General features: G+C 47.3%; 1 protein-coding gene across 1 annotated transcript in view; it reads right to left on the bottom strand.

The window, feature by feature from the left end:
• Positions 1 to 27725, bottom strand: part of NPHS1 (NPHS1 adhesion molecule, nephrin) — a 170463-nt gene that overhangs the window by 94683 nt on the left and 48055 nt on the right. The window contains exons 7-13 of the mRNA XM_078774870.1: positions 27544 to 27647; positions 27332 to 27456; positions 24366 to 24543; positions 24040 to 24206; positions 23673 to 23814; positions 22470 to 22594; positions 19741 to 19906 (exon numbers count right to left, since the gene is read on the bottom strand). Of these exons, the coding sequence (XP_078630996.1) occupies positions 19741 to 19906; positions 22470 to 22594; positions 23673 to 23814; positions 24040 to 24206; positions 24366 to 24543; positions 27332 to 27456; positions 27544 to 27647 (1007 nt within the window). The remainder of the gene's footprint in view (positions 1 to 19740; positions 19907 to 22469; positions 22595 to 23672; positions 23815 to 24039; positions 24207 to 24365; positions 24544 to 27331; positions 27457 to 27543; positions 27648 to 27725) is intronic.

Consider the following 27725-nt stretch of genomic DNA (forward strand, 5'->3'; position numbering starts at 1 on the left):
CCGCGCCGCCCCCGCTGTTGTTGTAGTTGTTGTTGTTGTTGTTGTAGTTCCATGAGGAAGAGATGCGGGGAGGTATTGGGAGGTCCTAAACTCACTACTGGTGCCATACAATCACATTCTGGTGCAACGAAGAGTCAGAATTAATGGAAACGAGTCCTTAACTGACATAGACTAAGAATAACTAGCAAGATGTCCTATAGTTGTCTACGTGAGATGCGGTGAACCTGGGCACGACATTTAATGGGGGAAAAAGGGGAAGGTCGGGGCTACAGAGTGTTGTTTACAGACAATGGGACTAGGGAATGGGGGATTGGGGATAGTTGGGGAGTATTGGGGAAATAGGGGAATATTTACAAGCGGATATGGATGGAGGCCAAATCCCATATCCGCAACATTGCACCCTTCTCTACCTCGGGGCGGCCCGACCCGATAAATTTTTACCTACTTTAGTGTGGCACTCAGATGTAGTTCCCTCTACTATTAACTCTACCCTGAGTGCGACAGTTTTACAGATGTTCACAAATGAGTAAATATGTCCCCCTGCGACGTTGCACCCTTCTCCTCACAGAAACACACCCACAGGATAACCGAATCGCGGAAAGAATCCTCAAACTAAACATACAGCCGGTAGGGAGCATTATTTACACAAGACTACACTGATATTTACACTACGATCCAGGACCTGTTTTTGGAGGAACACATGCAGATGTTATGCATAGAGAGAGCACGCATGCCAGCATCGATACACCAACCCACGAGTGCTCTGTGGCCCTACGGCCTTTAATAATGTGCAGAGCACCCCATCCAAGCACCAAAAGCACCACCCCATCATGTATAGTCAGCACCATCCGGTGCACCAATAAAGTGTTCAATAATCACCGGTGGTGTCGCAGCCGGCCGATGTTCTGCCGCTGGTCTTGCCTTCATGTGGTGCACTTGGCCTTCTGGCTTCTTTAAAAATAAAGAAAGGCGCCAACCGCGTCCATTTCTGTATTGTGGTGTCAGGGGGCCAACTATTAGTGGTTCACCTGTATGGCATAGGTGCCACGTTGACCCATAGGTCCATCCACGGGTGGTGCTTGCCCGCAAAAGAACTGCGGTCCATGGTGGGCGGCCACAAACATTGCGGTCCATATGGTGTATCGATCCAGGCAGCAAGCACCGAAAGTACAGGCCCACAACTGCGGAGCCAGCACCTCTCTCTCCTCTCTCTCTGCCCCAAAGCCAGATCCTCGGGTGTGGGAGACAAAAGAAGAGACAAGTGAGTAAGGTGGTAAGGGCGCAAAAGTGCACGCAATATAAGGTGATGCACACTGGGGGCACATGGGAACCAGGTGAGACAGGTACGTTCCTACCGTACGCCCCCCCCCCCCCCCACCAGGTAACCTACATTGCCCCTCCCTTACCCCTTACTGTATCCACAAAACACAACACTACCCATAAACATCTACTTTACAAATCAACAAACGTCCCTACTGTCTTCCCCGTTCCTCCCATAAACCAAATTCGTCTTCTCTCCCTCCTAACCAATCAAATTTGCCATTTCCAACTCCCTTCAAAATTTGCCATCTCCAATCCAACATCAAAATTTGCCATCACCAATTCATCATCAGTCCCTCCTAGGGAGGGAGAGATGGAATCACCCCAATGTCTCATCCACGTCGTGATGCGTCTCACCAATCCACACAGCAATTCTCATTTCCTGCACACGGAACAAAGAAAACACAGGTGTGGAGTCATCATCATCACCTCAGGTAAGTGGCTGCGTATGGTGCGACAGGTTCATCAATCCTAACTATTTCCTAAATGACTTTAACAACTTTACATTACCCGGGGTCTTTCCCCTGCCAAACCATTGGCCCTCTTACACTATGGGTTCTAAAAACCAATTCCCATTGACCAAACTGTGGTGCTTTTCAATTTAGGGTCTTACTCCCCCGATTCATCTCCCGGTGCCCTCGCACAATTTCTGGGCCGCGACGTGTAGCTCTCCCAGCAGGTCTACCCACCTGCACACCTCCACCACTGCAGTTGCCTCCGAGCTTACCTGCTCCTTACCCTAACCTATCTACCTGGGGAAGGCCCTCTGGCGCTCTCCTCACTCGGTGCCCTCTCTGGCACTGGGCTACCCGGGTCCGTCCTCCGGATCCTCGGGCCCCACTGACACTAACGGCTCCCAGAGCCCACCTGCGGCCTCACCTGGCCGACATCCTCACAGTGGTGGAGTGCCCAACCAACTACACACACTAACAGGCTACACGCCCAGCCATTTCCACAACACTAATGCACCCATCCGCAATACCATTCTGCAACCGCACCACAAATTCCAATATCCAACCACAATTTACCTATACCCTCTACCTAACACTTACACTACCCGCCCCGGGTACTCGTGAAAGGGGTCCACTCTTCCCCCATCCACACCTTCGCACCATGCACACCACTCCGTACCACTTACTCCAACTCTCTCCACACCACTCATTCCTTGCACACCTGTGCTCTCACACCTGGTGCCACCTGCACCCTTCTCTCCCCAAGCGCATTCGCGCTGATCCACAACACTCACTACTCATCCACTGCTTCACACTGCTCCACACACCTGTCCAGTTCTCACATAGCATCATCTCATCTAACTACTCCCCTCTGAAACTTGCGCTTCCCAGTCGTTCCTTTAAACTATTGCGCTCCCACGTCATTATCATCCACACTAACCTACCTGCGTCCCCACTACAGGTATCAGTCACTAACTAAACTTAACGTCACCTAATGTCATCTTCGCTAGATCCCTATCAATATCCTAACCCACCCGGGCTAGTTTTCACTGCCATACACCCCATAAACTATAGCGCATTTGCCCCACTATGGGAAGGGTGGCAGGGATGCCAGCCTTACCCACCGGGCCCATCGCTCACTACCAATTTTGCACATCAAATTTCAACAAATCAAAAATTTGCCACTCACTACCCATCATCTGCCAATCATTACTGCCACTCCTTTGCCAATCATCAAATTTTGTTTTTCTCTAATTTGGGTCCAAAACACTAACCTCATCACACAGTCTACTCACTAATGCCTCTCGGTGCGCCAATTCCTGTCCAAAGCCCGGCTTCGTAAAGCCGAGCAATGAATGCGGGTTGTTTTGTGCCAGCGGCTGGATGCGTCCGGCATTCGGTGCAGGGAAGGAGGTTTACCCGGGCCGAGATCCCACGCACCATCTCGGCACGGAGCCATCCCATGGCCCGATCTCGACCTGCCGGAATGCCTCAACAAAAAGTGGTCGCCATGACGACCCTTCCTATCGGGCTGCCCGCTCCGCCTAGTGGAGCACGGACGCGGCCGTTCAAAGCGAGGCCCGGCACGCACCGAGGGCCCGATTCGGCTATAAGTCGACCTAACCTCTAACCCGGTTACCGTCGATGCCTCACCTGGATGCTTACAAGCATACGCTACCCCTTTCGTGCTCATACCTCCAGCCGTTTCCATGCTCCTCGTCGTACCTCTTCTTACACACCTCGGTACACCCATTCCGCTCACCGACTTGGTCACACACCTGACCACCGAACACCTTGGCACACATTCGTCGCTCGCACACCTCACCAACACACCTCTTCGCGCCCCCTCCTTGGTCACCTCCTCTGTGACAATCACAGGTGTGCTATCACTCGCACACCCAACCACGTGCCTCACTACCAATTCCAGCGTGCATTCCCACTCACGCTCTACCATTCCAGGTGTGCTTCCTTTCTCACCTGTCACCACCAACTCACGCTCCGTGTCACTCGTACTACTCTCACCTTCACTCTTGACAGCGCACTCACCCTTACTCTTGACAGCGCACTCTTTTCCCATGCACCTGTCCGTCACACATCTTTCTTGCACACCCTCTCTCGTTACATCCTCTGTAACACTCACCACAGGCGTGCATTCTTCCTTGCCTTTGACAGCGCACTCTTTCCCCATGCACCTGTCCGTCCCACACCTTTCTCGCGCACACTCTTGCGCACACTCTCCCATCACACCCTCTGTAACACTTACCACACCGCGCTTCCATGTGCTCCCCCGCACACGCGCTACGACCGACTCACTCTCGCCAGCACCCTCACTCCTTGGCACGCACTTTTTCCTCACACACCCCAGAGTCGGACTTTCTCGCACACCTCCTTTTTCGCACACCAGACCTGTCGCACACTTCACCAACGGCCTCTCACGAACACCCGGGTCCATCTCGACCCCCAAGCTCATTAAATCACCTGGCGCATCATACGCACGACCATATTGGTCACCACTTACACCGGGTCCTCTTCCTCTTCGCTTCTCCTCCATCACCTGCGAATCCCTCATCCGGTTAATGAGCACATCATCACGATCCAAACACAGACTTTGGACCAATTCTTTTACTTCCTCCTTTATCTCTTTCTTATCCTCTCTCCGTCGCTTCTTAATTTCGCTCACCCCTTCTTCCACTTCTTCTAATTTCTGCTTCACCTCTTTTATTCCCCGGTACGTCTCCTCAAGCTCGTCCTCTAAGGCTACCTTGACCGTTTCCATGTGCGTCCTCACCTGCCGGTCCTTCGTCTCCATTACCTCTGTCACCTCGTCCAACCTCGTTGTCAGTCCCTCACGTACCATCTGACATTCCCTCTTCGTCGCTATCAAGTCGTCTTTTAGTTCTTTCTGTGTCGCTTTTAACCCTTCTAGTACCGCAGTGTTCCTTTGTACCTGCTCCACTAACTCCGTCTGTCCCACCGTCAGTTGCTCCACCTCCTGCGTCAGGTCCTCTATGCCCCCTTGTAACTTTACAGTCCCCTTTCTCACCTCCTTCTCCATGTGCTCCTTACAGTGCCTCACCTCCTCGCGCACTCCTCCGACCTCCTCACTCACACCTCTTCTGATCTCCTCTCCCATCACTTGCATCTCCTGCCCAGATGCCACCCTCATCTGCTCCATTTCCTCCCTGTGAGCATCCAGTTTGGTTTCTACCCCCATTCTGACCCCCTCTATCTGCTGCCCCATTTGGTTAACTTCCCTTTCCGCTTGGTCCCTCATGTCCCTCAATTTGCCTTCCATACTGTTTTCTAACCCCTCTAACCCCTTTTGCATCCCTTCCATTTGATTCTCTTGAGCGGCCATTCTGTTTTCTACCCCCATTAACCCCTCCTGTATTTCCCCTAATCTATTGTCTAATCCCTCTATTCTACCCCCTAACCCTCCGATCTGGGCCCCCATCCTTTGTTCTAACCGTTGGCTATTGGCCCCCATGTCCTCCCTCAATTTCTCGCTATTGGACCCCATTTCGCCCCCCATGACCCCCATTTGGCCCTCCAATCGCTCACCCTGAGCATCCATCCGGTTCCCCATTACCCCCATTTGGTTTCCCATTACCCCTAATTGCTCACTCTGCAGTTTGAGGGACGCCTGCATTTGCGCCATAAATTGCTCCATGAGGGCCTGCATTTGGGCCATCCCTCCCACTTGTGCAGCGGGTGCGGCCGCCGTAGCTATGTGCGAGGCGCCATTTTGCGCGCCCGCAACCTCGTGCGCGACGACGCCATTTTGCGACCCTGCTACCCTCACTGCTTCGCTCTCCTCATGTCCCTCAATTTGGTCCTGGATCGACCCTGCCTCACTCTCCTCTACCGGAACCCAGCCGTCTTGATTTGCCATAGCGCGACTTTCAAAATTCGGGTTTTTATTTTTTTTGTAAAACACAATCAAATTTCGCCGTTATAATTTCGAGCGCGTGAAACACGCTCCGGGACCGATCCCACTTCCCGACACCAATTGTTACGGACACGACTTATTAAGATGTTATGCTGGGCCGAGCGGAATGGCCGCCGTGTTCGCACAAGTTACCCGATTACACTCGAACGTTGACTAAGTCGCGCTATGCTAAATCAATGAAGGAAAGGACACAACGGCTGGGTTAAATGACACGACACCAGGGGTACAGTTCTCAAGACCTCCGGAGGAGGATATCATATTTGTATGCAGAACGTTTTAGATTACACGGCACAAGAGGTACAGCACAGAAAGGTGGGCACTTATACACGGTCTTATCTTAGCCCCGAAAGACCACAGACAAACGGGACAAGACTGACTCACACAGGGATTGATGGCAAGGTAGGGCAGGTAGTCGATGGCTCAAGGTGCACCTTAGCTCAGGGGCAGAATCAACGCGGTCCGGTCCAGAGATGCGGGGAGGTATTCAGCGCTCGGAGGTGGCGACTTCTCTCTCCAAGCTGGGGCGCATCTGACGTCACCTCCGGTAAGTGGCTGCGTATATCCAGTGGGGAGTGACACGCCCTCGGCTCGTTAGCTCCGCCCCAGATGGAATCGGTCCGCCGCTTCTTATTGGGTGCGGGGGGGTTACCGGGCTCCGCCCTTGACGAGGAGCTGACAGTCAGCCCCTGTGTGGTAACCCCGTCGGAGCACATGGGCAATGGCGGCTAACCAAGCCGGAGTGAGGACGCACACTCCCCGCGCCGCCGCCGCGCCGCCCCCGCTGTTGTTGTAGTTGTTGTTGTTGTTGTTGTAGTTCCATGAGGAAGAGATGCGGGGAGGTATTGGGAGATCCTAAACTCACTACTGGTGCCATACAATCACATTCTGGTGCAACGAAGAGTCAGAATTAATGGAAACGAGTCCTTAACTGACATAGACTAAGAATAACTAGCAAGATGTCCTATAGTTGTCTACGTGAGATGCGGTGAACCTGGGCACGACATTTAATGGGGGAAAAAGGGGAAGGTTGGGGCTACAGAGTGTTGTTTACAGACAATGGGACTAGGGAATGGGGGATTGGGGATAGTTGGGGAGTATTGGGGAAATAGGGGAATATTTACAAGCGGATATGGATGGAGGCCAAATCCCATATCCGCAACAATATATATATATATATACAGTATATATATATATATATATATATATATATATATATATATATATATATATATATATATATATATATACAGTATATATTGTAACGAATTTGAGAAGTGTAACGGTTTTGAGAAGTGTAACAATTTTGGAGAAAGTGTAACGAATGTGAAAAGTATGGTTTTGTTGTGTGTAACACCCTCGTAATCTATCTATAATTCCAGCAATCTCTGTGTGTCTGTGTGTCTGTGTGTCTGTGTGTCTGTGTGTCTGTGTGTCTGTGTGTCTGTGACCGCTGTTTCTCGACAACCACGGGTCCGATATACTTGAAACTTGCCAGGTATATTGCTGGGGACCCGAGGATGTGCCTTTTCAAGGTTTGTAATTAATCGGACAAGTACTTACCGAGCTATGTCCAAAAAACGCTTCAACCAATCAGAGAGCAGCGAGCTATCACGTGTGCCGAACGTGGCGATCAGACTCTGCCTCGGACGGCACATTTGACAGCGTATTCATTTATTTCACGTTGGAAAACTATGTTGCCGTTAAACTATGTTTTAAAACGAATTCAAACTGCGATTAAATTAAAACGATTCATCGTAACTGCGATTTGCGAACTTCCGGACAGTGACGACTTATCTTCCGGCAGCCAATCACAGAACGCTTTGTTGCGTAGGCGTGGCCGATGTGAGACGAGCGGAGCTGAGCGCATTACGAGCTGACCGCCATTACGGTACGTAATTCGATTTCTTATGCGCATTATTTCTCCCAATTCAGTCAGAGCGAAGGGCGGAAGCGAAGAGCGTTGTTTTTTTTGTTTACGGGCGTACGGGCGGGGTAGAGCGTACGGGTAGCGTTTTTTTTTTTTTTTGGCAAGGAACGGGCACCCACGTACGGGCAATGCCCTAGTGTAAATAATGGTCGCAGCCGTCCTCCTAGTTAATTCCATGAAACTTACACACAGGCCACGATATATCTTTTTAAATAGTTTATTTCCTTATTCTATGTAGGCTAAATATGTGTTTCCCACTAGATTGACTCTGCATTGCATCAAACGAAATAAAGCGTAGGCCCCTCCGATGATCCATGGCAGCTCAAGTGCCAGGGATTCCCCCACTTGAGCTTTCACAGCAAACGTTTATTGCAGTACTGAACTGCTGTGCAACGTGACGGCGCAGTACCTGCAGCTGCTGACCGGTTTTCGCCATTTGCGGCCATTACGAACAAGGGGAGTGGCTAGAGAAGACGGGTCGCCCCCCTCGTCATAGGGGGGAGGAGTAAGTCGGCCCCACTCATCCAACCCAGAACAAGGGGTTTGGCTAAGAGAGGGCGGAGCGGGAACCCCCGAGAAAGTGCGCGAAGGTTCGGTGAGAAAACCAATATAAGTCGCCGCGGGACGCACTCCACTGGCTTGCTCTTGCTCCGCTTGCTCTTGCTCCTCTTGCCCGTGCTCTTGCTCTGACCCCGTCATCTTGCTTGCTGTCCCTCGTTGTTGCTGGGGAGAAGGAAGACGCCTGAACGAGCAGGTGTGTGCGAGCCATCGTGCGACCAGCTGCGCTGCAGCTAAGGGGGCAGCTAAGGGGCCGCAGGCCACGAAAAGGACGCGCCAGGCAGCAATCCACGCTGGACCCTCCATTGCCTCCCAAAAACAACCATCCATCCTCAAGCCATACCTGCCTGCAATATCCCCCGTGTAAGTGTGAACGTCGTCTGTCCTAATCGTTGTCCTGGGGTTAAGTAAATTGACTAGTATAAGCTAACGATGCACTGTGTGACTGCTTCTTCCATCCATTGCTTGTAAATAATTTTGATCGCTCCTTCTTTTTGCTTGTGTGTATAATAAATCCTGTTATTCCTCCGTACTCTGTCTTCTTCTCTCTTCCTTCTCTTTCGGTCGCTTTAGAGGTTTCCAAATTGAATATCTGTGGTGCGATCTGGTCAACGTTGGGGGAGTCGGGCCAATCGGGGATCCTGTAACGGTCGCGGTGGACCATCCGCTCGGCCCAAAGTAACATCTTAACCGCGTCCGTAACAATATATATATATATATATATATATATATATATATATATATATATATATATATATATATATATATATATATATATATATATATATATATATATATATATATATATATATATATATATATATATATACTGTATATATATATATATATATATATATATATATATATATATTGTTATGAATTTTGGGTAGGGGGATATATTGATCCAGGTAGATCTGCATAGGTATTATGCTCCGATGTCGTGAAGAAGAAGAACCATTTCGATGTACAGTAAGTCAGGACCTGTCTGGCCCGGTTTGTCAGATTAAGTGTATATCTGTGATCATACAAGGATGATTGTGTGATAGGTAGAGTAGGGATTATGCTAGTTCCCCTGTGTGTCAGACCTGGTTATCATTCCATTTGTCCCATATGGCAATGCACCCATATACATTAGTTAGGCCCAATAGCGCACCACACTAATTAAATCCCCCCATCCACCACAATGAGACTTACAGGAAGAACAGACAGGAAGCCAGTTTGAGGCACCGCCGATGGGGCCTCAGCCAGCGACATCACCACAAAACACACCGATCAGGCAGGCTGAGGCCACGCCCACCTCGCGATAGATTGACACCAAGGGTTTGATGGGCGGATCGCACGACTGGTAAGAAGGGACTCGTGGATTGGTGAAAGGCTTGGATGACGTCAGAGCCGCCCGGACAAGATACTTGGAGCGGCAGACATTTTGTCTCTTTGGTTCGGACTTTGGTGGTGAACGGTTGTGTGCTGACATCTTCTGATTTCTTCTCGTTTTGGCTTCCTTCCTGCCTGGACCTCCCTTCTGCCCCTTGCCTTTCTCTCGGTTGGACCCACCTCTCTCGTTCTTGGACCTCCTGCCTGCCCTGAACTTCCTTTGCGATCCACAAATTGTCTGCTTTATGACGGACGTTGGAGAAACGTTGGCGCGCCGTCGATTCTCCTCCCTGGCGTTCACGTGCGAGCAAGGCTTGTCACTGGAGCAGGCGAGACCAGGGCAAGCGAGTGGCTCGGTGGCCTAGCAGTGTGCGAAGGGGGCCTTATCGGGGCCTAGTGGACAAGGGCGCACCGAGGCCTACTTCCCGCCAACACCGGAGCCTGAACGGACCTGACGATTCCTGACGGACGCTGCATCCAGACAGAGATAAGCTCGCTCCACACAAACACCACGATTCTTTTATTTATCCTTCCATTTGTCTTGTAGTTGAAGTCTGTGTAGGAGCACTCATAGAGGGGTTTTAGTTTTTATCGTCACGTTTCCTTGTCCCAATAGTTATTGTAAATAAACCCTTTTATTATTTTATTTTCCCTTTTTATTCTAAATCCCATGTTCATGTGAGTTAATTTCCAGAGGGTGAAGACGCTGGCGCGCACGGACCATGAGGTACATCTCCCGCTTTTCTTTCTTCTTCCCACGCATCGAGTGAAATCCGCCATTGACCCGAACGCCTCAAGTAAGCTCGATTGCTATCCGTGGGTGCTCCGTCTTAATAGAGCATCCACACGACCATATATATATATATATATATATTGTTATGGTTTTTAGAACCTTCACATGTAAATTTAGTAGTAAATTCCCTTATAAATGACCCCTGTGTACATGTCCCCTTAATTGGCTGTTAATTAAAGATTTCACCTTAGTTAGTCCATGTACAACACGTAGGACACTTTAGGATCTCTCTATAGTTATGTCATTATTATGTGTTCCAGGTAAGGCTGTGTTTCCAATAGTTGACTCTACATTGCATCAATCAAATAAGATAGGTCCCTTTCAGTTCCCCAATCATCTCCTCAAAGTGCCAGTAAGAGTTGGGCTGTTTTCGTGGGCATCACACCGCCTCTGCTCGCCCAGCAGCATTCGCTGCCTGGCGCCAAACTCTATTATGCACGAGGCCAAGAAGGGGGGAGGAGCCGCCAGAGCACGAGTGTGGCACCACCTCATCATCAAAGGTGGAGTCAGAGAGCCCTTAACAACCAACCAGGGCTCGGTGGGCATGGCTTGATAGGGCGTGGCAAGAAACGTCTGGTGAGTTCGAGAGGGTTCCAAGGGCGTGGTAATAAAACCCTTGGCGCGAGGCCCCCACCAGAGATGCGTGAGGAGGTTCAAGAGAGTCGGTAAGAGGCAGATGAGTGAGGGAGCACGACCCGAGAAGTTGAGAGAGAAGGGAGAGAGGAGCGACCATTCATTTCTTGGCGCGAACATCCTGCGGCGAGTGAGAGTCGGCACGCTCATGGGCGATACCAACCAGCACTGACGACCGGGTTTTCGCCACTGAACCGGAGCGTGGACGCTCACGCGGGACCTCGACATCGTGCCGCGATCCCCGGACCTCCCTGCCGACAGCTCCGTGGACCGTCTGCCCTTCTCATCCCTCCAGCCATTCCTGCCTGCAATTCCCTATTCGTGTGAGTCTGTCTGTATTGTCCTGTGGGTTTAAGTAAGACTGTCTAAGGATTTGCGCTGTGTCTTCTTCTTCTGTAAATTACTTTCGTTCCCTTCTTCTTTGGTTTTGGTTTTTGTGTAAATAATTAATAAATCCCTGTTCCTTCTTATTTTCTGTCTCGTCCGATCGCTTTAGTGATTTCCCCATTGAGTACCTGTGGCGTGATTTCGGCCGAACCACTTACAATCGGGTTTAGTCTTCTGTTAACACCCCGCTTCGCTCGGCGCAATCCATCTATTACGCTGCGGCCCGGGCGGGAGTATTTCCTCGCGTACCGGAAGGCACTGGTACTTAGGTCATAGGAATAATTGGCCTACTACCCTATTCAGCGCTGACCGGGCATGACATCATACCCCCAGGACCGGTCGGACGGCCAGCTTAACAAGACAAGGGGATTAACTCCCCCTTGCTAACGGGAGTGCCGTCCCCCGGATCCGTAACAATATATATTGTTGCGGTTTTGAGTTTGTACAATAAAGGTTAATTTTCCCCTCATAGTTTAGTCACACTACAACACGTAGCCTCGCGATAGTTCAGTTATTTCATAGTAAATGTAAGCATAGTCCTTTTCCTGTGTTAGTTTTGCGTTGAGTATGACAAGGAGAGTTAGGTCCTTTCATTGCCTTATGTCGCCTTATGCCGCTTTTGGCGCAAATTAACACGAGGCAGGCCTGGCAAATCGAGGCAAGACTGAAGGAGGGCGGAGGAGAAGCAGACGGTAAGAGCGAGCCGCCAATCAGGGCTCGAAGGGAGTGGCTGCGGCACTGCGTCACAAGGCGTGGTTAGAACATTCGAGAGAGCTAAGGGGGTTGGCAATATAACCCGTTGCGCGAAGCCCCCGACCTCAGTTATGGGATGGGCGCTTGACAAGTGAACGAGTTATGGACAGAGGCGCTTGAACAAGTCTAGGTTCTGTGAGAGTTGAGTTCTATGGAGGGAGGCGCTTGAACAAGTTCGAAGTTCTGTGAGTGTTGAGCAAGTTACGAGTTCTGAGAGAAGACGCGCATGAACCAAGCTATAAGCACTCTTACCAATTAAACGCTCGGTTGAGCTTGAGGCAGAGCCTCTATTGGGTTACGTGAATGATAGCGCACTGGTAATTAAACGCGCTGTGGAAAACCGCCAAGCCTGGCGAGAGACACGTGCATTTCCCTCCCGCCTGCCTGCTGTGCCCTTTGTTCGAGAGACGCGCTGCAAGGATCCCTCCCACTGCCTGCTTGCCTTCATCGCGGGAGGTGCTGTGACTGGGGAGAGCCACGCCAGGCGGGGCCGTTCCTGGATGACCAAGGCAGCGCGTGAACATCATTCTACCTTCATTTCCCCCTTGTGAGTGTGATCGGGCCCGTGTCTGGGTTTACATAAGACTGATTAAGACTGCTCTGTGTCTCTGTGCTTCTACTGATCATTGTACATACCGTATTTTCCGGTATATCAACCGCACCCGTGTATCAACCGCACCCCCGGTTTTCGACTTAAAAAAAAAAAAAAAAACATTTTCGAGGGAAAAAAAAAAATCAGGAAAATTTAAAAAAGAGGAGAGAATAAATAAATAAAATGGAAAGCGAAATATGATGAAAGGAAAGAGAAACTGAAGACAGAGAAAGAGTGAAAATACATGAAATGAGTTGAAAGAGAATTTTAAAAACATTATAATTATTCTTTCTTGCCAATGTGGGGCCCTGAAAAGGGCCGTTGGGTTTTGGCTCTTGCCAATGTGGGGCCTTAAAAAGGGCCGTTGGGTTTAGTCTCTAAAATCCGAAGAAGTCCTCGTCATCCGTTTCTTCAGTCCAATCCGAGTCGTGGTAGGCGAGATCCTCGTCGTCGTTATCCTCTTCTCCATCGTCGGAAATGGGCCGTTGGGTTCAGGCTCTAAAATCTGAAGAAGTCCTCGTCATCTGTTTCTTCAGGGAAGACATTACGAAGATCATCATCCGAGTCTGGGTAGGCGAGATCATCGTCGTCGTTATCCTCTTCTCCATCGTCGGTCACTGCCACTTCATCCTCCCAGATGATGTCATCTTGAGTGCCATCAAGGGCATTAGATATGCAGCACTTGAGGAAGGCCCGCTCGATGATGGCTACCGGCAACTCCTCCCAGACCTTCAGTATCCAGCTACAGATCGTCGGGAGGTCCACCTTCCTCATCCTCCCAGTCTTGGTGAAGGTCTTGTCCCCCGACAGCATCCACTCCGACAAACAGCGCCGCAGACCGACTTTGAACGGCTTGTTGACTGAAACGTCTAGCGGCTGCAGCAGCGACGTCATGCCAACCGGGATCATCACCAGATCAGTGTTGAGCCCCCTCAGCGTTGACTTGGTCTCCTCTGTCTTGTGACAACGGAAGGCGTCGAGGACGAGCATGCTCCGTCGCCGCGAAAGCCCACCAACTCGTCTCCCTCACACGACGCGGAGCCAGTCATCATCAGCGCTTGGTCCATCCACCCCTTGGCCTGGGCACGAACGATTACACCCAGAGGAAATTTATCCTTTGGTAGCGTCTTCCTCTTGAAGATGATATACGGCGGCAGCTTTCCCCCATCAGTGGTGCACGCTAGCATAACTGTAAAATGATCTTTCTCATGACCCGTTGTAGTGATGGACACCGACGTGTCACCTTTGGCCGAGATGGTGGTCCCTCGAGGCACATCGAAGGTCAGCGGCGTCTGATCTGCGTTGCCGATGCGGCTTAGGGGATAGTTGTGCTGCTTGCGGAACTTGATCACGAACTTCTGAAAATTAGCAGTCTTCTCTGCTATGTCATCAGGGAGACTCTGTGCGATGTGGGTTCGCCCCCAAATGGAAAGGCCATGACGACCCATGAACCTGTACGCCCAAGACGTATTGGCCGTGAAGTCATCGACCCCTGTTTCCCTGGCGATGAGTCGGGCCTGGAGTCGCAACGCTAGTGTCGCGATGGCGTGTCCCTCGGCTCGCTTCTCTCTCACCCACATTAGCAGTCTCTCCTCCAAGGCCGGCCACTGGGCTGCTTTGCCCCTCATCGCCTTCTTCTTCTTCGGCATCATCTCCAGCGTCTGCTTGTTAGTCCGTCAGCGTCTAATGACGGACTCATCGATTCCGAAGTGTCGGCCGGCCGCCCGATTACTAAACTCTTCTGCAAACCTGCAGGCACAGAGCTTGAAAGCTGCTGTGAATGATCGTGGTGCCATCTCGTGGTCTTGGTCAGGATAGAAGCGAATGGTGAAGCTTGGTCTTGGTCAGGATAGAAGCGAATGGTGAATCTTGGTCTTGATAGCTCGAACAGGATAGAACGAATGGTGAAACACCCCGTTGACCTCTCCGTTTTATACATTCGCCCAGCCCATGCGGCGGCATCAAAGCCGACTTCAATAGGTTAGGCCAGATAAAAAAAAGAGTTATTGATCGTCCCCGCCCGACCCTATGAAACACACCCGACCTGAAACTTTTTTTATTTTTTATTTTGAAAACAAAATCATTAAAAACGATCTTTTCACATTCAAATTTGGCGCCGTTCTGCACCGCATGCGCAGTGCGTGCTGCGCAGAGCGTCGCAAGTGCCTAGGGCAACTTCACCCATTTTACGTTGGCCATTCATGGCGGCTATTGTGTGAGATTTTTCCCGCTGAAATCTGTATTGATTCGTGCTAGAATCGGCTTGAAATGCCTATTGTGATCGCATCAATAGCCTGTGAGGGCTCTTCCAAGACGGTGAAGGACTGGTTTGCGTGCAATATCGAGTTGGATGTTACAATCTCGGACTTCTATGCAGAGTTCTCAGACGGCAAGTATGATGGGGATAGGGAGCCATTGCCTGACGATACACGCGGTACTTTTGTCAAAGTATTCGCCGGCCCCAGTAAAACTGACATGACGAAGGTTTCACCAGCTTGCAAAGTTTCTGATGTGACAAAGACTCTTGGCTCATTTCTCAAATTTGTGTTGGCTGCAGACACGGCCACGGATCACAGGATGGAACCCGATGAATAACCACCGTTTAGAGGCCATTTTTCCCCGCAAGGCGGGGGTTGGCCTTTTTCGGGCACCGTGGTTGTTGTTGTTTTTTGGTCCCCTTTTTGAAGCAATGTTTTACGGCCGGATGCCCTTCCTGCCGCCAACCCTTTTTTTTTTTCTTTTTTTTTGTATACTGAATCGAGGCTCGTGAAAGAGCTGAGAGCTTTGTCGTGAAAGCTCGTGAAAGAGCTTTGTCGCCTTTTACGACAAGCAGGGAATTACCAGTGAACTGGTACTCAATTAGCCGACCTCGGAAGGATGACAGGCTGAGTCAACCCCCCTGGCGTTAATTCAGCGATCGACCGGGATTCGAACCCAGGATCCTAGGATCCTAAGCTGGCACCCTAGCCGCTAGCCCAACACCGATGAATGAAGAAATAAAATCATTTTGAGGAGAAAGGAGTCTTTATTTCATATTTTTCCATGTCAACAAAACTCAATGGAAAGTAGGAAAAAAATATAAAAAATGAAAATAAAAACCTCCCTCCCTACCCGAACTTTTGAGAAAAAAGGACGCTCAACAACTTTTTAATTTTATGTGGCCTTACCGCGGCGTTGGTTAGACAATAGGTACGTCATAATGTCCCATGCAAAACATCCTGTTTACCATGTTGACGCTTTTGTTTTGTGACTTAATCCTGTCTTTATTTAGCACACTCTATTCACTATGTGACCTGTCATTCAAAGAGGACTAGTGAAAGTACACATTTTCACAAACACGCATAGAAAAATCAAATATTACAAACTTCAAACTTTCTTGTATTTTGACTGGCAGCAGTAATCGGCGTTGAACCTACCTTAGTAATTGACGTAATTTTAAGTAACGTAACGTAATTGACGATCATTCATCATTGTATCCCCGCAACCCCAAAGTAATATAAAGATTACGTCCCGTTGATATGACAGTTTTTCAATGCACAAATTTTTCTGTTACTGTGTATCAACCGCATCCCCTTTTTTAGGGTTTTCCCGTCGGTAAAAAACCGCGGTTGATACACCGGAAAATACGGTAACAATAATTAAACCTGTGTTCTTCCTTTATTCGACCGTCTCGTCCCTTCCATCATTGACTAAGCGTGGTACGAACAAAACCGCTCTAATCGGGTTCCAATACCAAGGTAACTGCACGGACCACGTGGTACGCAATCCGCTCAGTGTACTCAAATTACACGTGGCTCGTGCGAGGCTTGATTCCCCGCTTTCACGGCGGCGCAGGTATTTAGGTACGTGCGAGTATTGTCCCGAAACCCTACCTTGCGTTTGCCCGGGAGGGGCGATTCAGGTCTCTCGGTTGCGCCGGCCCAAAAAGAAAAAGGGGCTTAATCTCCCCTTGGTAAGGGCAGGAAGGGCGGCGAAAACCGTAACTATTTATATATATATACAGTATATATATATATATATATATATACAGACTTGGCATTTAATATGGAATATTTTTTTTGTGGGGGTGAACTTACTTTTCAAGATGTCTTAGAACCAAAAGTTCATTGGAATTATGTTGAAAGTATTCTAGATTTTGTTAATGTGACCTTTAGAAGAAACAAAAACCACATTTGACATTTCGAAACAAATAAATTGATCCTTGAAAGTGATGTAAACTGATATCGAACTCAATTCATGGACAGTACTGTGTTAAACTTCTGTACGTTTTCCAGAAGTATCTCTTTATTTTGCACATTAGACAAAAAAATTTTAAACAAAAGTTAAATTACGACTGGGATTACGGACAGTAAAATTACAGTTCGGTACTTCGTGTAACCCCCACGAGCATTCAGGAGAGCACGTACACATTGAGGCATGTTGTTCACGAGATTTTCCAAGGTTTGGACAGGAATCGCTTGCCATGCAGTGACAAGAGCCTGCTGCAATTCATGCACAGAGGTCGGCTGCTGGTCCCAGTGGTCGATTTGATGTGTTAATTCTGCCCACAAGTTTTCTATCGGATTCATATCCGGGGACATGGCAGGCCACTCCATATGCTCTGCACCACGGTCAGCAAGAAAGTGTTGGATCATGCGAGCACGATGAGGCCGTGCATTGTCATCTTGGAAGACAAAGTTTCCTCGAAAGGCTGCACGAGCAAATGGAATCAATGTTTCTTCCAAAATGGCCCTGTACTTGAACTGGTTCAGGTTTCCATTCAGAACAACCAGGTCAGTTTTGCCCCCTGCATGAAAAGCAGCCCAAACGGTCACCCCACCACCTCCAGCTTGGACTATTGGCACTATACAATCTTTGTTGTAGGCTTCATGCACTTGTCTGCGCACTCGGACGCGGCCATCTTGACGATAGACCAGAAATCTAGACTCGTCACTGAAGATCACGTGATTCCAGTGTCCTGGCTGCCATTGACGGTGCTCTCTGGCCCACTGCAATCGGTGCTGGTGGTGTTGTCTGGTCAGGCGTGGCTTTCTCAGGGGATGCCTGGCACGATAGCCTGCTTGAACCAGTCGTTGGTTGACTAGCCTTCTGGATACAGGCGATTTGTCAGTTGCTGCCACTCAGCCCTAAGCCGATTAGCTGACTTGGTACGGCCATTGCGGACTAACCGGTGCAGCTGGCGATCATCCCTCCTTGTGGTTCTGCGGGGACGTCCTGGCCTCGGTATTGGAGTAGGGACACCCCTCTGAGCATTTCGTTTCAGGATCTTTGACACCTGACCTTGAGTGATGCCATACTGCCGAGCAATAGCCCGCTGTTTCATGCCGTAATTTTGTAAAGCCACCACTCCATGACAAACAGCATTGTCGAGTTGCGGACCATCTCCAGAGGAAGCGGCAATAACTTTTGGAGACGTGCAGCAGTTGTTTTCCACAATACAGAACGCAACAACCCTTGTATACCTGACTGTGAAGCCAATCATCAAATGCACCTGTCTGTACATTTTGCCACGCCACCTGTGATATAATCCTGTTGTTGACTTCTTGCTGCGACAGACAATCAGTGACATGGTTCTATGAACAAATAAATCACCAAAGTGTAAAAGAAACTCACCAGATTGATATACTGAGTTAAGAAAGTAAACCCAAGTCAAGAAAAAATATATATTCCATATTAAATGCCAAGTCTGTATATATATATATATATATATATATATATATATATATATATATATATACGTATATATATATATATATATATATATATATATATATATATATATATATATATATTATACATACATACATACATACATATATATATATATATATATATATATATATATATATATATATATATATATATATATATTAGGGTGGTCCTCAAATGTAAACATTAACTTTTCTAAAGTGCTTTTCCATTTTTTATTACACCTGTAGAGAGAACAAATTGGGTAAAATTTCATTTCATTTTGAAAACTTTTACCACTGTCACATAGCCCCTGCTAATCTGCTAATCAGCACTATACAGAAATTATTTCGGTTTGTTTCAGTTATGATGGCGAGTGCAAGTACTTCAAGAAGAGCAACCAGAAAAAAGAACCATGTGTGGCTGATAGGCTGCCATATTGAAAAACTACCAGAAACTCGACTCCCATCTTGGCAAGAGATTCTGCAGTAATACTTTAAGCTACATCATGCTGAGAAATTGGACATAAGCAGTGCCGCAACAACTGTTGTTCGTGAGACATTATGCATCTGGGAGAAAGCACGGATCCCCACTGCAGATGAGCGGAATATCATTGCAAAACTAGAGAGAAAAGTAGAACAATACAGATCCATCCTGAAAGGAAAGAGCCGGCGATCTGTCCCTCAGATAAAGAAAGAAGAGCAGTTTCAAACCGGTCTACGTGACTTATTTGACATTGCTCATGTTGATGTCCTTGATCTGATCAAAATACCAGAGGACCGTGAATTCCTTAAGGCACAACGGGAGCCAGGTCGACGGGGCTTTATGGTTGGTGTTGACAAGGTGCTAGCAGGACAAGAGGAGCGGACACATCAACGCGACAAGGTGTTGACTGAAAGAGAGCAGCATGAAAAAGAGAAGCAAGCAGCCCGAGAGGAGACTCTTGAGCTAGCATCATCAACAGACAGCAGTGCTGAAGCCAGTGATCATGACGACTCTGCTGTCAACGGAAGAACTAACTTGGGGACGACTAAGAAGAAGACCTTTGTTGGTCGAAAGCTTGTCAAATTAAAGATCGATGTCCTGAAGCTACGTCCGCGTCTGATTTAACCTCCCGATTATTTATTTAATGCAAATGAGACGCCCTGCTCGTACTGTGGAGTTTCTACTATTTCTCACAGTTATATATATATATATATATATATATATATATATATATATATATATATATATATATATATATATTCCGTATACTGAAGGCAAATTTAAATAATGGTATATGTTGGAATGGGAAATTTGAGAGGATTATCATACAGTGAACGAAGAGTTGTGCAGATTGATGTAATGTAGTGATGGAGGCCTTGTTTTTCGCCGAGCAGGTGTAGTTCGCTTCATTGTCATTCGACGCAGCCACGACCAAGATCTCCAAGGAGGCCAGCTTGCCCGTAGAGCTGTACGTACCCGTTTTCGTTGACTCTCCCTGAGAATATAGTCACAATAACAACACACGAACAGATTGATAGTTGTATATTTTTATGCAGAAGTCTTGTCTCATAGAAGAGCTAAATGAGAGATGACAGCAGGTGCAGACAAAGAGGGGGTTAAAGGGAACTAGATGAAGAAAAGCATGGAGACATCATAGATGAGTGGTTGCAGTGGCAGGAAGACCGGGGGTATAAGGGAGGCCATCATTAAGGATAGAAGAGAGCAGGAGTGGAAATTGGAGAAAGTGTTAAGTGATGAACAGTACTCTTATAAGACGAGAGGAGGAGTACAAGGACAATAGACACAGAGAGTCAGTTCCACAGATGAGTCAATAGATTCAATAGTGGGATTCTGGAAGAAGAGACCCTGGGAGGGGTGAGGAACGGAAGCAAGAAGAGATGGGTAGAGCGAGGCCAGGAGTGAGGTGAAAGAAAACAAAAAGACCACCAATCTGCCTGTGGTAGGTAAAGAGCAGACCATAGGATGTGGCCTCCTGCCAGAAGGTGGCAATACTATGAAAACCTTTGGATTCAACCGTGTACAGTGAGTAAGAAAGGAACTAGCTACTCTAGCTCAGAGCAGGAAGGAATATTCAATGGTACTTAAATGAAGGCCTTGTACACCATAATGAACTCTGTCGAGCTCAAAATGGGTTTGCCTCTGAGGATAGTACCAATGCATCTGGATCTATCTCACTCCCCTCCCCAATTTGCCTTGCAGCCCCATCCTTCTCTGCGAGGCTTACTGGGCCATCAAATGCGCATAATGTGTACCATTTCCTTTTAATACTCCCAGGATTTCCAGAACGCCTGGATTCTAACCCATTTCTAACTAATCTATGGGGATCCCCAGGGACGCATATGGCTCTGCCATGCGGAATCACCTTCTTACCCCTCGTCTCACCCTGAGCCAGAAACATGTTCACTAACCCTTGGATAAGCCATTCTAACCTTGCCCTAACACAGTCTGTCTTTGGTGGTGGCTCCCCCGTACACGGTACTCCTTCATTTTTACTCCCTTCCATTCTAACGCACTCACCCACAGGCGCCATACATTCCTCACTCACTACGCTCCCACATGTGCGCCCTCTCCCACACTCGCCCTCTCCCACACTCGTGCTATTATTCACAGGCCGCACAATTTCGGTCCCACAGCGCAACAGCTTTCCATGCGCCAAAGGACATGGTTCACAAACCGGACGTGTATCCTCAACCGCACAGGCCCATACCCCGACACATGGTGCTCACTTGTCGACACCTTCATTACCTGGACCTGCTCCACATTCACATTATTGTCGTGCATGTCCATGTACCTGGTCGTGGCAACTTCCGGCTCCACCCTGCGATTGTGCCTCTCCACCGGCTTGCCCAGCATGGATTCCTTTTGTACCACCTGTAGTGTCATGTGCACCTCGAACGAATCTGCTCCAGCATGTACTTTCATCTCCTTAGCCAGGGCCTGTTCTAAGTTCCCTCTCAACCTTCTGGCCCTTGCTAACAAATCTTGCACTACCAAGCTCCCATTATTTATTTTACTTACATCTCTCATTCTGGCACAATCCTCAATCTTTTCTCTTTCTCTGTGTCCCGTTAGCATCTAATTGCCCCCCTCTTTCACTACTCTCTGGCTACCCTTGCTGGGTGGGGTACACGAGGCCTATAAAGAGGGCTGGAGCTTTCCGGTAGGGTTGTTCTGACCAAGTAAGTTTACGTGCCAAAGGTTTTTATTTATTTATTGGATACCTAGTCGAGGCTCATATGAGAGCGAACACATTTAACATATAATAAAGGGAGCGGTAGACAAGAGGTGGAGAGAGAGGGAAGCACAACAACAGTAGAGAACAGGGACATCTGGAGATCTGTGGAAGGAAGAGGCCTGGGTGCAGGGGGCCAGACCATATCGGAAGGCAACTTGAAGTACTGGGTGTTGAAATTGGACCTATGAGGCAGAGGGCTACATCACATGGCACATGTTATTTGAGGCCACCAAAGGAGACAGCCAAGAGCATTTGTCATTCATCTCTGTCCACAGTATTATTGTGCTACCTGTCCACAGTGGACGGTCAGCACAGCAAACCATGGCTTCGTCCAATGAGGCCAAGAAACAATACCACACCACAGGGAAGAGTTGTGACACTTCAGATGAAGACCATTGAAGCTGAAGTGGAAGGACATGACCCTGTGGAAAATCATTTGGTGGCGGATGGCTTTGGAGATCAGCTTCTACAACTGAAGACAGGTTACAATTGTTGGCTATTCAGAGGAGCTCCTGAAACTCTACTATTCCTCTAGAATCTAGACTAACCAGAAAAACAAATTGAGGGATTTGCCAACGAGTCGTTATTGAGGGACCAAGGGATAGTGTGGGTCTTTTCTGCATGAAAACAGATTCCTGCTTGGTAGAGCAGAAAGTAATAGGCATGCACAGGATGGATTCAACAACAAAATGACAAATTTGATGGAACAGACGACATCTAATTATATAAAGGTGACATTCATCGTAGTGTGTGACCGTGTTGTTGAATGTTACCAGCTTCAAGGTACTAATTCCTGACGAACCTTTGTCCAGGTGAGCGTAGCAGAAGGATTCCCTCCAATGGCATAACAAACAAGGGGTACTGCCGTGCCCGCTATCACTGTTGTGCCAGGTTCGGGTCCCTCGATCCAGATGCGCTCAGGAGGATCTAAGAAAGGAAGGGGTTAAATATCCATGAACAGGTAGCAGTATCTGTATAACATTGCTCACTGCTTCGGACAATTACCTAATTACAGATTTACAGCAATGTCAGTTCAACTTTTCTCTTCCATGAGCCTCGTTCTTGGAGAGAGGCGAAAAAATGACTTCTCGTCCATAATCAGCCTCTGTTGTCCTCGCCATGAACATCAGTCAATTCGTTGTGAATTGAACATAAATGGAAGCTTAGCAGAGAGGTATTGATACAGTCCTAGTCATGATATTTACACATGGATGTACCTTAGCATAAGCCTATCTCCCGTTACCGCAGGTGTGAGATAAATATTTTTTTAAAGACCAATGTGCACTTCTACAGCCACTGCCCAGTCACATCGCCAAGTGTATGGTCAATACCTCTAAAGGTGAGGGATGATCCAATCACGCATTCACACACAGGTGGTATATTAGAGAACAAGAAGAAGAACCACCTTTAGAGGCCATTTTTCCCAGCAGAGAAGGGGTTGGCCTTTTTCGGGCATCGTGGTCCACCTTTTTGAAGCAATGTTTTGCGGCCGGATGCCCTTCCTGCCGCCAACCCTGTTAGTCGCCTCTTGCCACACACAGGGAATTACCAGTGAACTGGTACTCAATTTGCCGACCTCGGAAGGATGACAGGCTGAGTCAATCCCCCTGGCGTTAATTCAGCGATCGACCGGGATTCGAACCCAGGATCCTAGAATCCCAAGCCAGCACCCTAACCGCTAAGCTGGTGGTATATTAGAGAATCTACACTTTTTTTCGAGAAGTTCGGGGATGAACATGCATGTGGCGAAGAATTAGGGAGACTCATGTCTAATAGCTATTTTCTTCTTCCCCTTCTCTTCCCTTTATAAGGCATCGTGGTTAGACAGCTTGGAGGCAAGTGTGCGTCCCTCAAGGGCCTAGGCCATCCTGCCATCATGTTGTTGACAATCTGAAGGCTCACAAAGGGAAGGAATTTGAGGCCATTATCAAATGCATAGACCCTGGCAAAGAAGGGTGTTGCTCTGCAGAGATCTAACTGGAGGGACGAGAGAAGATAAACTCACAAAAGACCCGGATGATCGAGGTTGCAGACTTGGTGATGAAGAGTTCCTCATTCACAGCTTCACATTCGATCGTCGTTCCATCTAATTCTCTTGAAGCGGTGTATGTCAGGTTGCTCATGGCAGTTTCGCCACCATTGTCAGCCTGTGACGAGACAATGTAACTTTAGAATGGCAAAGGCTTCAACTGAGCTCACCATTAAATTTACTTGACCCACAAATAGCATTTTAACTTACTCTAATGACTTCTAACTTACTCTAAAGACTCTAATGCTTTCAGGACATCTTGAAATGGATGTGAAAAACCACCTACTCCCATTTTGAAGCTAGTAGAGGAAATCAACACTTAGGCAATGTGAGATTTAATTACAGAGGTGTATGTTGTGACGTCGGAGGGAATCTCGTGGCCACTGGCCCACCAGCGCAGCCGGGCAGCAGGGTTACTGCTTGAAGTGATGCAAGACAAGAGCAGCAGGTCGCCTTCCACCACACTCTTACCTTCAGGTCTTCCCAGCAAGTCTACTGCGATGGGTGGAACTATCGGGATGTTGGAACACGTGCGCACAACAAATGCGGTTTACTGTCGGGATCAGAGTGCTTCATGCCTCTTTACCTTCCCATTCAATCACCTTTACTACACCTTCCATGACATCAGGCTACCCTGCTATCTGAAGTTTAGAAAGATCAAGGACTTACAGAGAACCCTGAGCGTGATGGATACTTTCATTGGTTCCGGCGAAACGTGATTGCTCGCTTCACACGTCAAGGTGACTCCGTTGTCCGTTGGGGAAACGTAGAACTCTAGTACACTTCGGGAGAATGGCACAGATCCTTTTTCTTCTGTTTCCCAGCTTCCAAAGATCACTTCATAACCCTGAAAATGAGACAGAAAAAGATGCTGTGGACTGTAGCGGCACCGTACGTGATCTGGACAAAGGGAGGGTGGAGGAGATTACTCCTCTTCTTATTTATTTCTTTTGTGGTTGTTGTATACAAGATCGAGGCTCGTGTAAGAGCTAACATTAATGACAAAAAAAAAAACGGACACATAAGACAAAATAAAGAGAGCGGAGACAAGATGGGGAGAGAGGGGTAAGGACACGAGTACAACATTTGAGAGCAGGGACATCGGGAGATCTGTGGGAGGGAGAGGGCCTGGGGCACAGTGGGCTGGAGCCTGGAAATTACCAAAAATGGACTCTTATCAGGCATCAATGGCTCTGAGTGCTTCAGAAACTAGAAAAAAAATCCAGTTTAACAAAAAAAAAAGTAAGTCAAAAGCTCAACTCCAAGAAAAATGGTGAACGTTAGAAGATCGGCAATATTTCAATTTCGCGATAACCTTAGCTCAATGGTTTCGCGGAAACTGTATTTTGCCAATAAATCTGTCAAAGGCTAAGAAAATGACAAAATTATGCCCATTAAACCTAATTCTTTCATACTAAACCATAAATGTACCAAGTTCACTGAATCTAATCAAATATTAGGCTGTACAGCCTTCAAGTGCCAAAAATTTGAGGTTTTCGGTCAAATTTTTTGCCGATTTTTGATTATTTACCCATAAAATCGATGTTTTTTCCACCCAAAATTTGCCGCATATCTGTAAAAATTTCAAAATGCCACAAGCCAGATTTACTCCAGTGTATATTTTCTGAAAATATAGGTCTCAGTGCCTTAGAAAATGCATATATTGTGAAATCTGACTTGTGGCAATTAGAAAAAATGAATTTCACACAAAAGTCAATTTTCGAAAATCTATTGCAAGCCGTTTCCGGGGCGTCTATTTCCATTTTAACATTTTCTTGAATAATTTGAGTTTGAATCAAGTTCTAGGGTTCTAGGGTTCTACGCTTCTAACGAGCCCTCAACCACTATCAGGGGATTCTTTTAAGCCAAGATATACCCGAAAATGTGTTTTGAGCCCGAAATGCCCAAATATGGTAATTTGGGCCCAGACCCCTCAAAAATCAAAATTTAAAAACAAATTTTTTCCCATTGTAATAAGCTTAGTAATACGCTTCTAACGAGCCCTCAACCACTATCAGGGGATTCTTTTAAGCCAAGATATACCCGAAAATGTGTTTTGAGCCAAATATGGTAATTTGGGCCCAGACCCCTCAAAATCAAAATTTAAAAACAAATTTTTTCTCGTTGTAATAAGCTTAGTAATACGCTTCTAACGAGCCCTCAACCACTATCAGGGGATTCTTTTAAGCCAAGATATACCCGAAAATGTGTTTTGAGCCCGAAATGCCCAAATATGGTAATTTGGGCCCAGACCCCTCAAAAATCAAAATTTAAAATTTTTTCTCGTTGTAATAAGCTTAGTAATACGCTTCTAACGAGCCCTCAACCACTATCAGGGGATTCTTTTAAGCCAAGATATACCCGAAAATGTGTTTTGAGCCAAATATGGTAATTTGGGCCCAGACCCCTCAAAATCAAAATTTAAAAACAAATTTTTTCTCGTTGTAATAAGCTTAGTAATACGCTTCTAACGAGCCCTCAACCACTATCAGGGGATTATTTTAACCCAAGATATTGAGATATTTCCAATATTTCACCCTCTCAGCCCACTGTGTGGGGGGGAGGAGGTATGGGAAAAGGGGGTGGGGGGAGAGGTAAAAAAAAAAACACACGGACACAGCTAGGACTTCCAGGAAAGAAGTCGGTATTTCAGAAAAGTGGATCGGTTGGAGAGGATTGAGTTATGAAGGAAGGAGAGAAAAAAAACGGGTGGGGTGAAATACGTGGTCGAAGGGAGAGAAGTCTCGTGGGAGAAGGAAATTAGTTATTTTTATTTTTTTTGGATTAAGACTTTAAACAAAGAGAAAGATGTTTGGGGAAGTATGGGGTGAAAAAAGACTGAAAAAAAACAGTGAGAAAACGAAAGTAAATGGACCACAAACGACTGCCGAGAGGAGACAACAAAGCCTCGAGGCCTGGAAAACCAGGCCTGAAAAACGCGGCAGGAACTAACAGACGATTATACACAAGTATGCATGATTTACAGCAAGATTGAACTAGAAACACACAGTGGGCACTCACACCATAAAATAAAAATATATTTTTGACAAAAATACAAATGAGAAAATTTCTTAACTCTCGTAGCGTGGAGAGCTTGGAAAAACACACAACCTCGCCGGTAAAACCGGAAACGGAAGTTTTTCTGGCAAGAGACTTGCATCTTTGCGGTTTTTTTTACTCTTCAACCATTGAGCTGCTGCAATATCGTTTGTTGGATGTTAGCGGTTGATATTAATTTCCAATTTCATCGGAGAAGTTAAAGAAACATGCATCAATAATTTTGTAGGTTTAAACGTAACTGCGCAGTTCCGTGAAACGTGCACAGGCCTCAGTTGTTGGAGCAATGGAAGGAACAATTTTGAGGGAGAAATTGAAGAACGGATAACTTATTGATGATGATTATGATGACAACAGCGATGAAGATGATAACGTTTGGTCCATATCAGCAGTGTCGTCAGCACTATACGCTCAAAGCCCCTGAATCTGAACCCCTGGCTTATGATGCTAGGAATACAGGTTGAAGTCACCCATATCATACATGTTTGTCCCTGTAGTTCATGTAAAAGTAAACTAATGTCTGTTAATGTCTTTGGTCATTCACCCAAGGCTGTGAGCCTTGCCACATCTTATCTTACCTTGAACCATTTTACGGAGGCAAGGGGGTTGCCACCCTTTGACAAACATGGGAAGCGTGCTGTGTCCCCGGCCTTGATCGTCAACGTGTCCGTGTGCCCGTCAATGACCGGGAAAGCTGGAGGAACTGTTAGAAACACAGTAGCCACTTAAAGTATGACAATCACATAGACATTGTCTCATGTCAATACTACAAAATGATGAAGAAACTTACAAAAAACAATCAATGTGAACTCCACATGCTGAGCTTGAGTCAGTGCAGGATTCTGTGCCTCGCATCTCAGTCTAGCATTGTTGTCTGTAGCCGTAGGTGTGTACCTTATGCAAGAAAATCGTACAGACACACACCACATTATTTGGTGTTACACCAAGGGAGTCCAAGAGATCATTGCAGAT

This window comes from Myxine glutinosa, chromosome 3, assembly GCF_964187855.1.
Source record: "Myxine glutinosa chromosome 3, kmMyxGlut1.1, whole genome shotgun sequence".
Lineage (NCBI taxonomy): Eukaryota > Metazoa > Chordata > Myxini > Myxiniformes > Myxinidae > Myxine > Myxine glutinosa.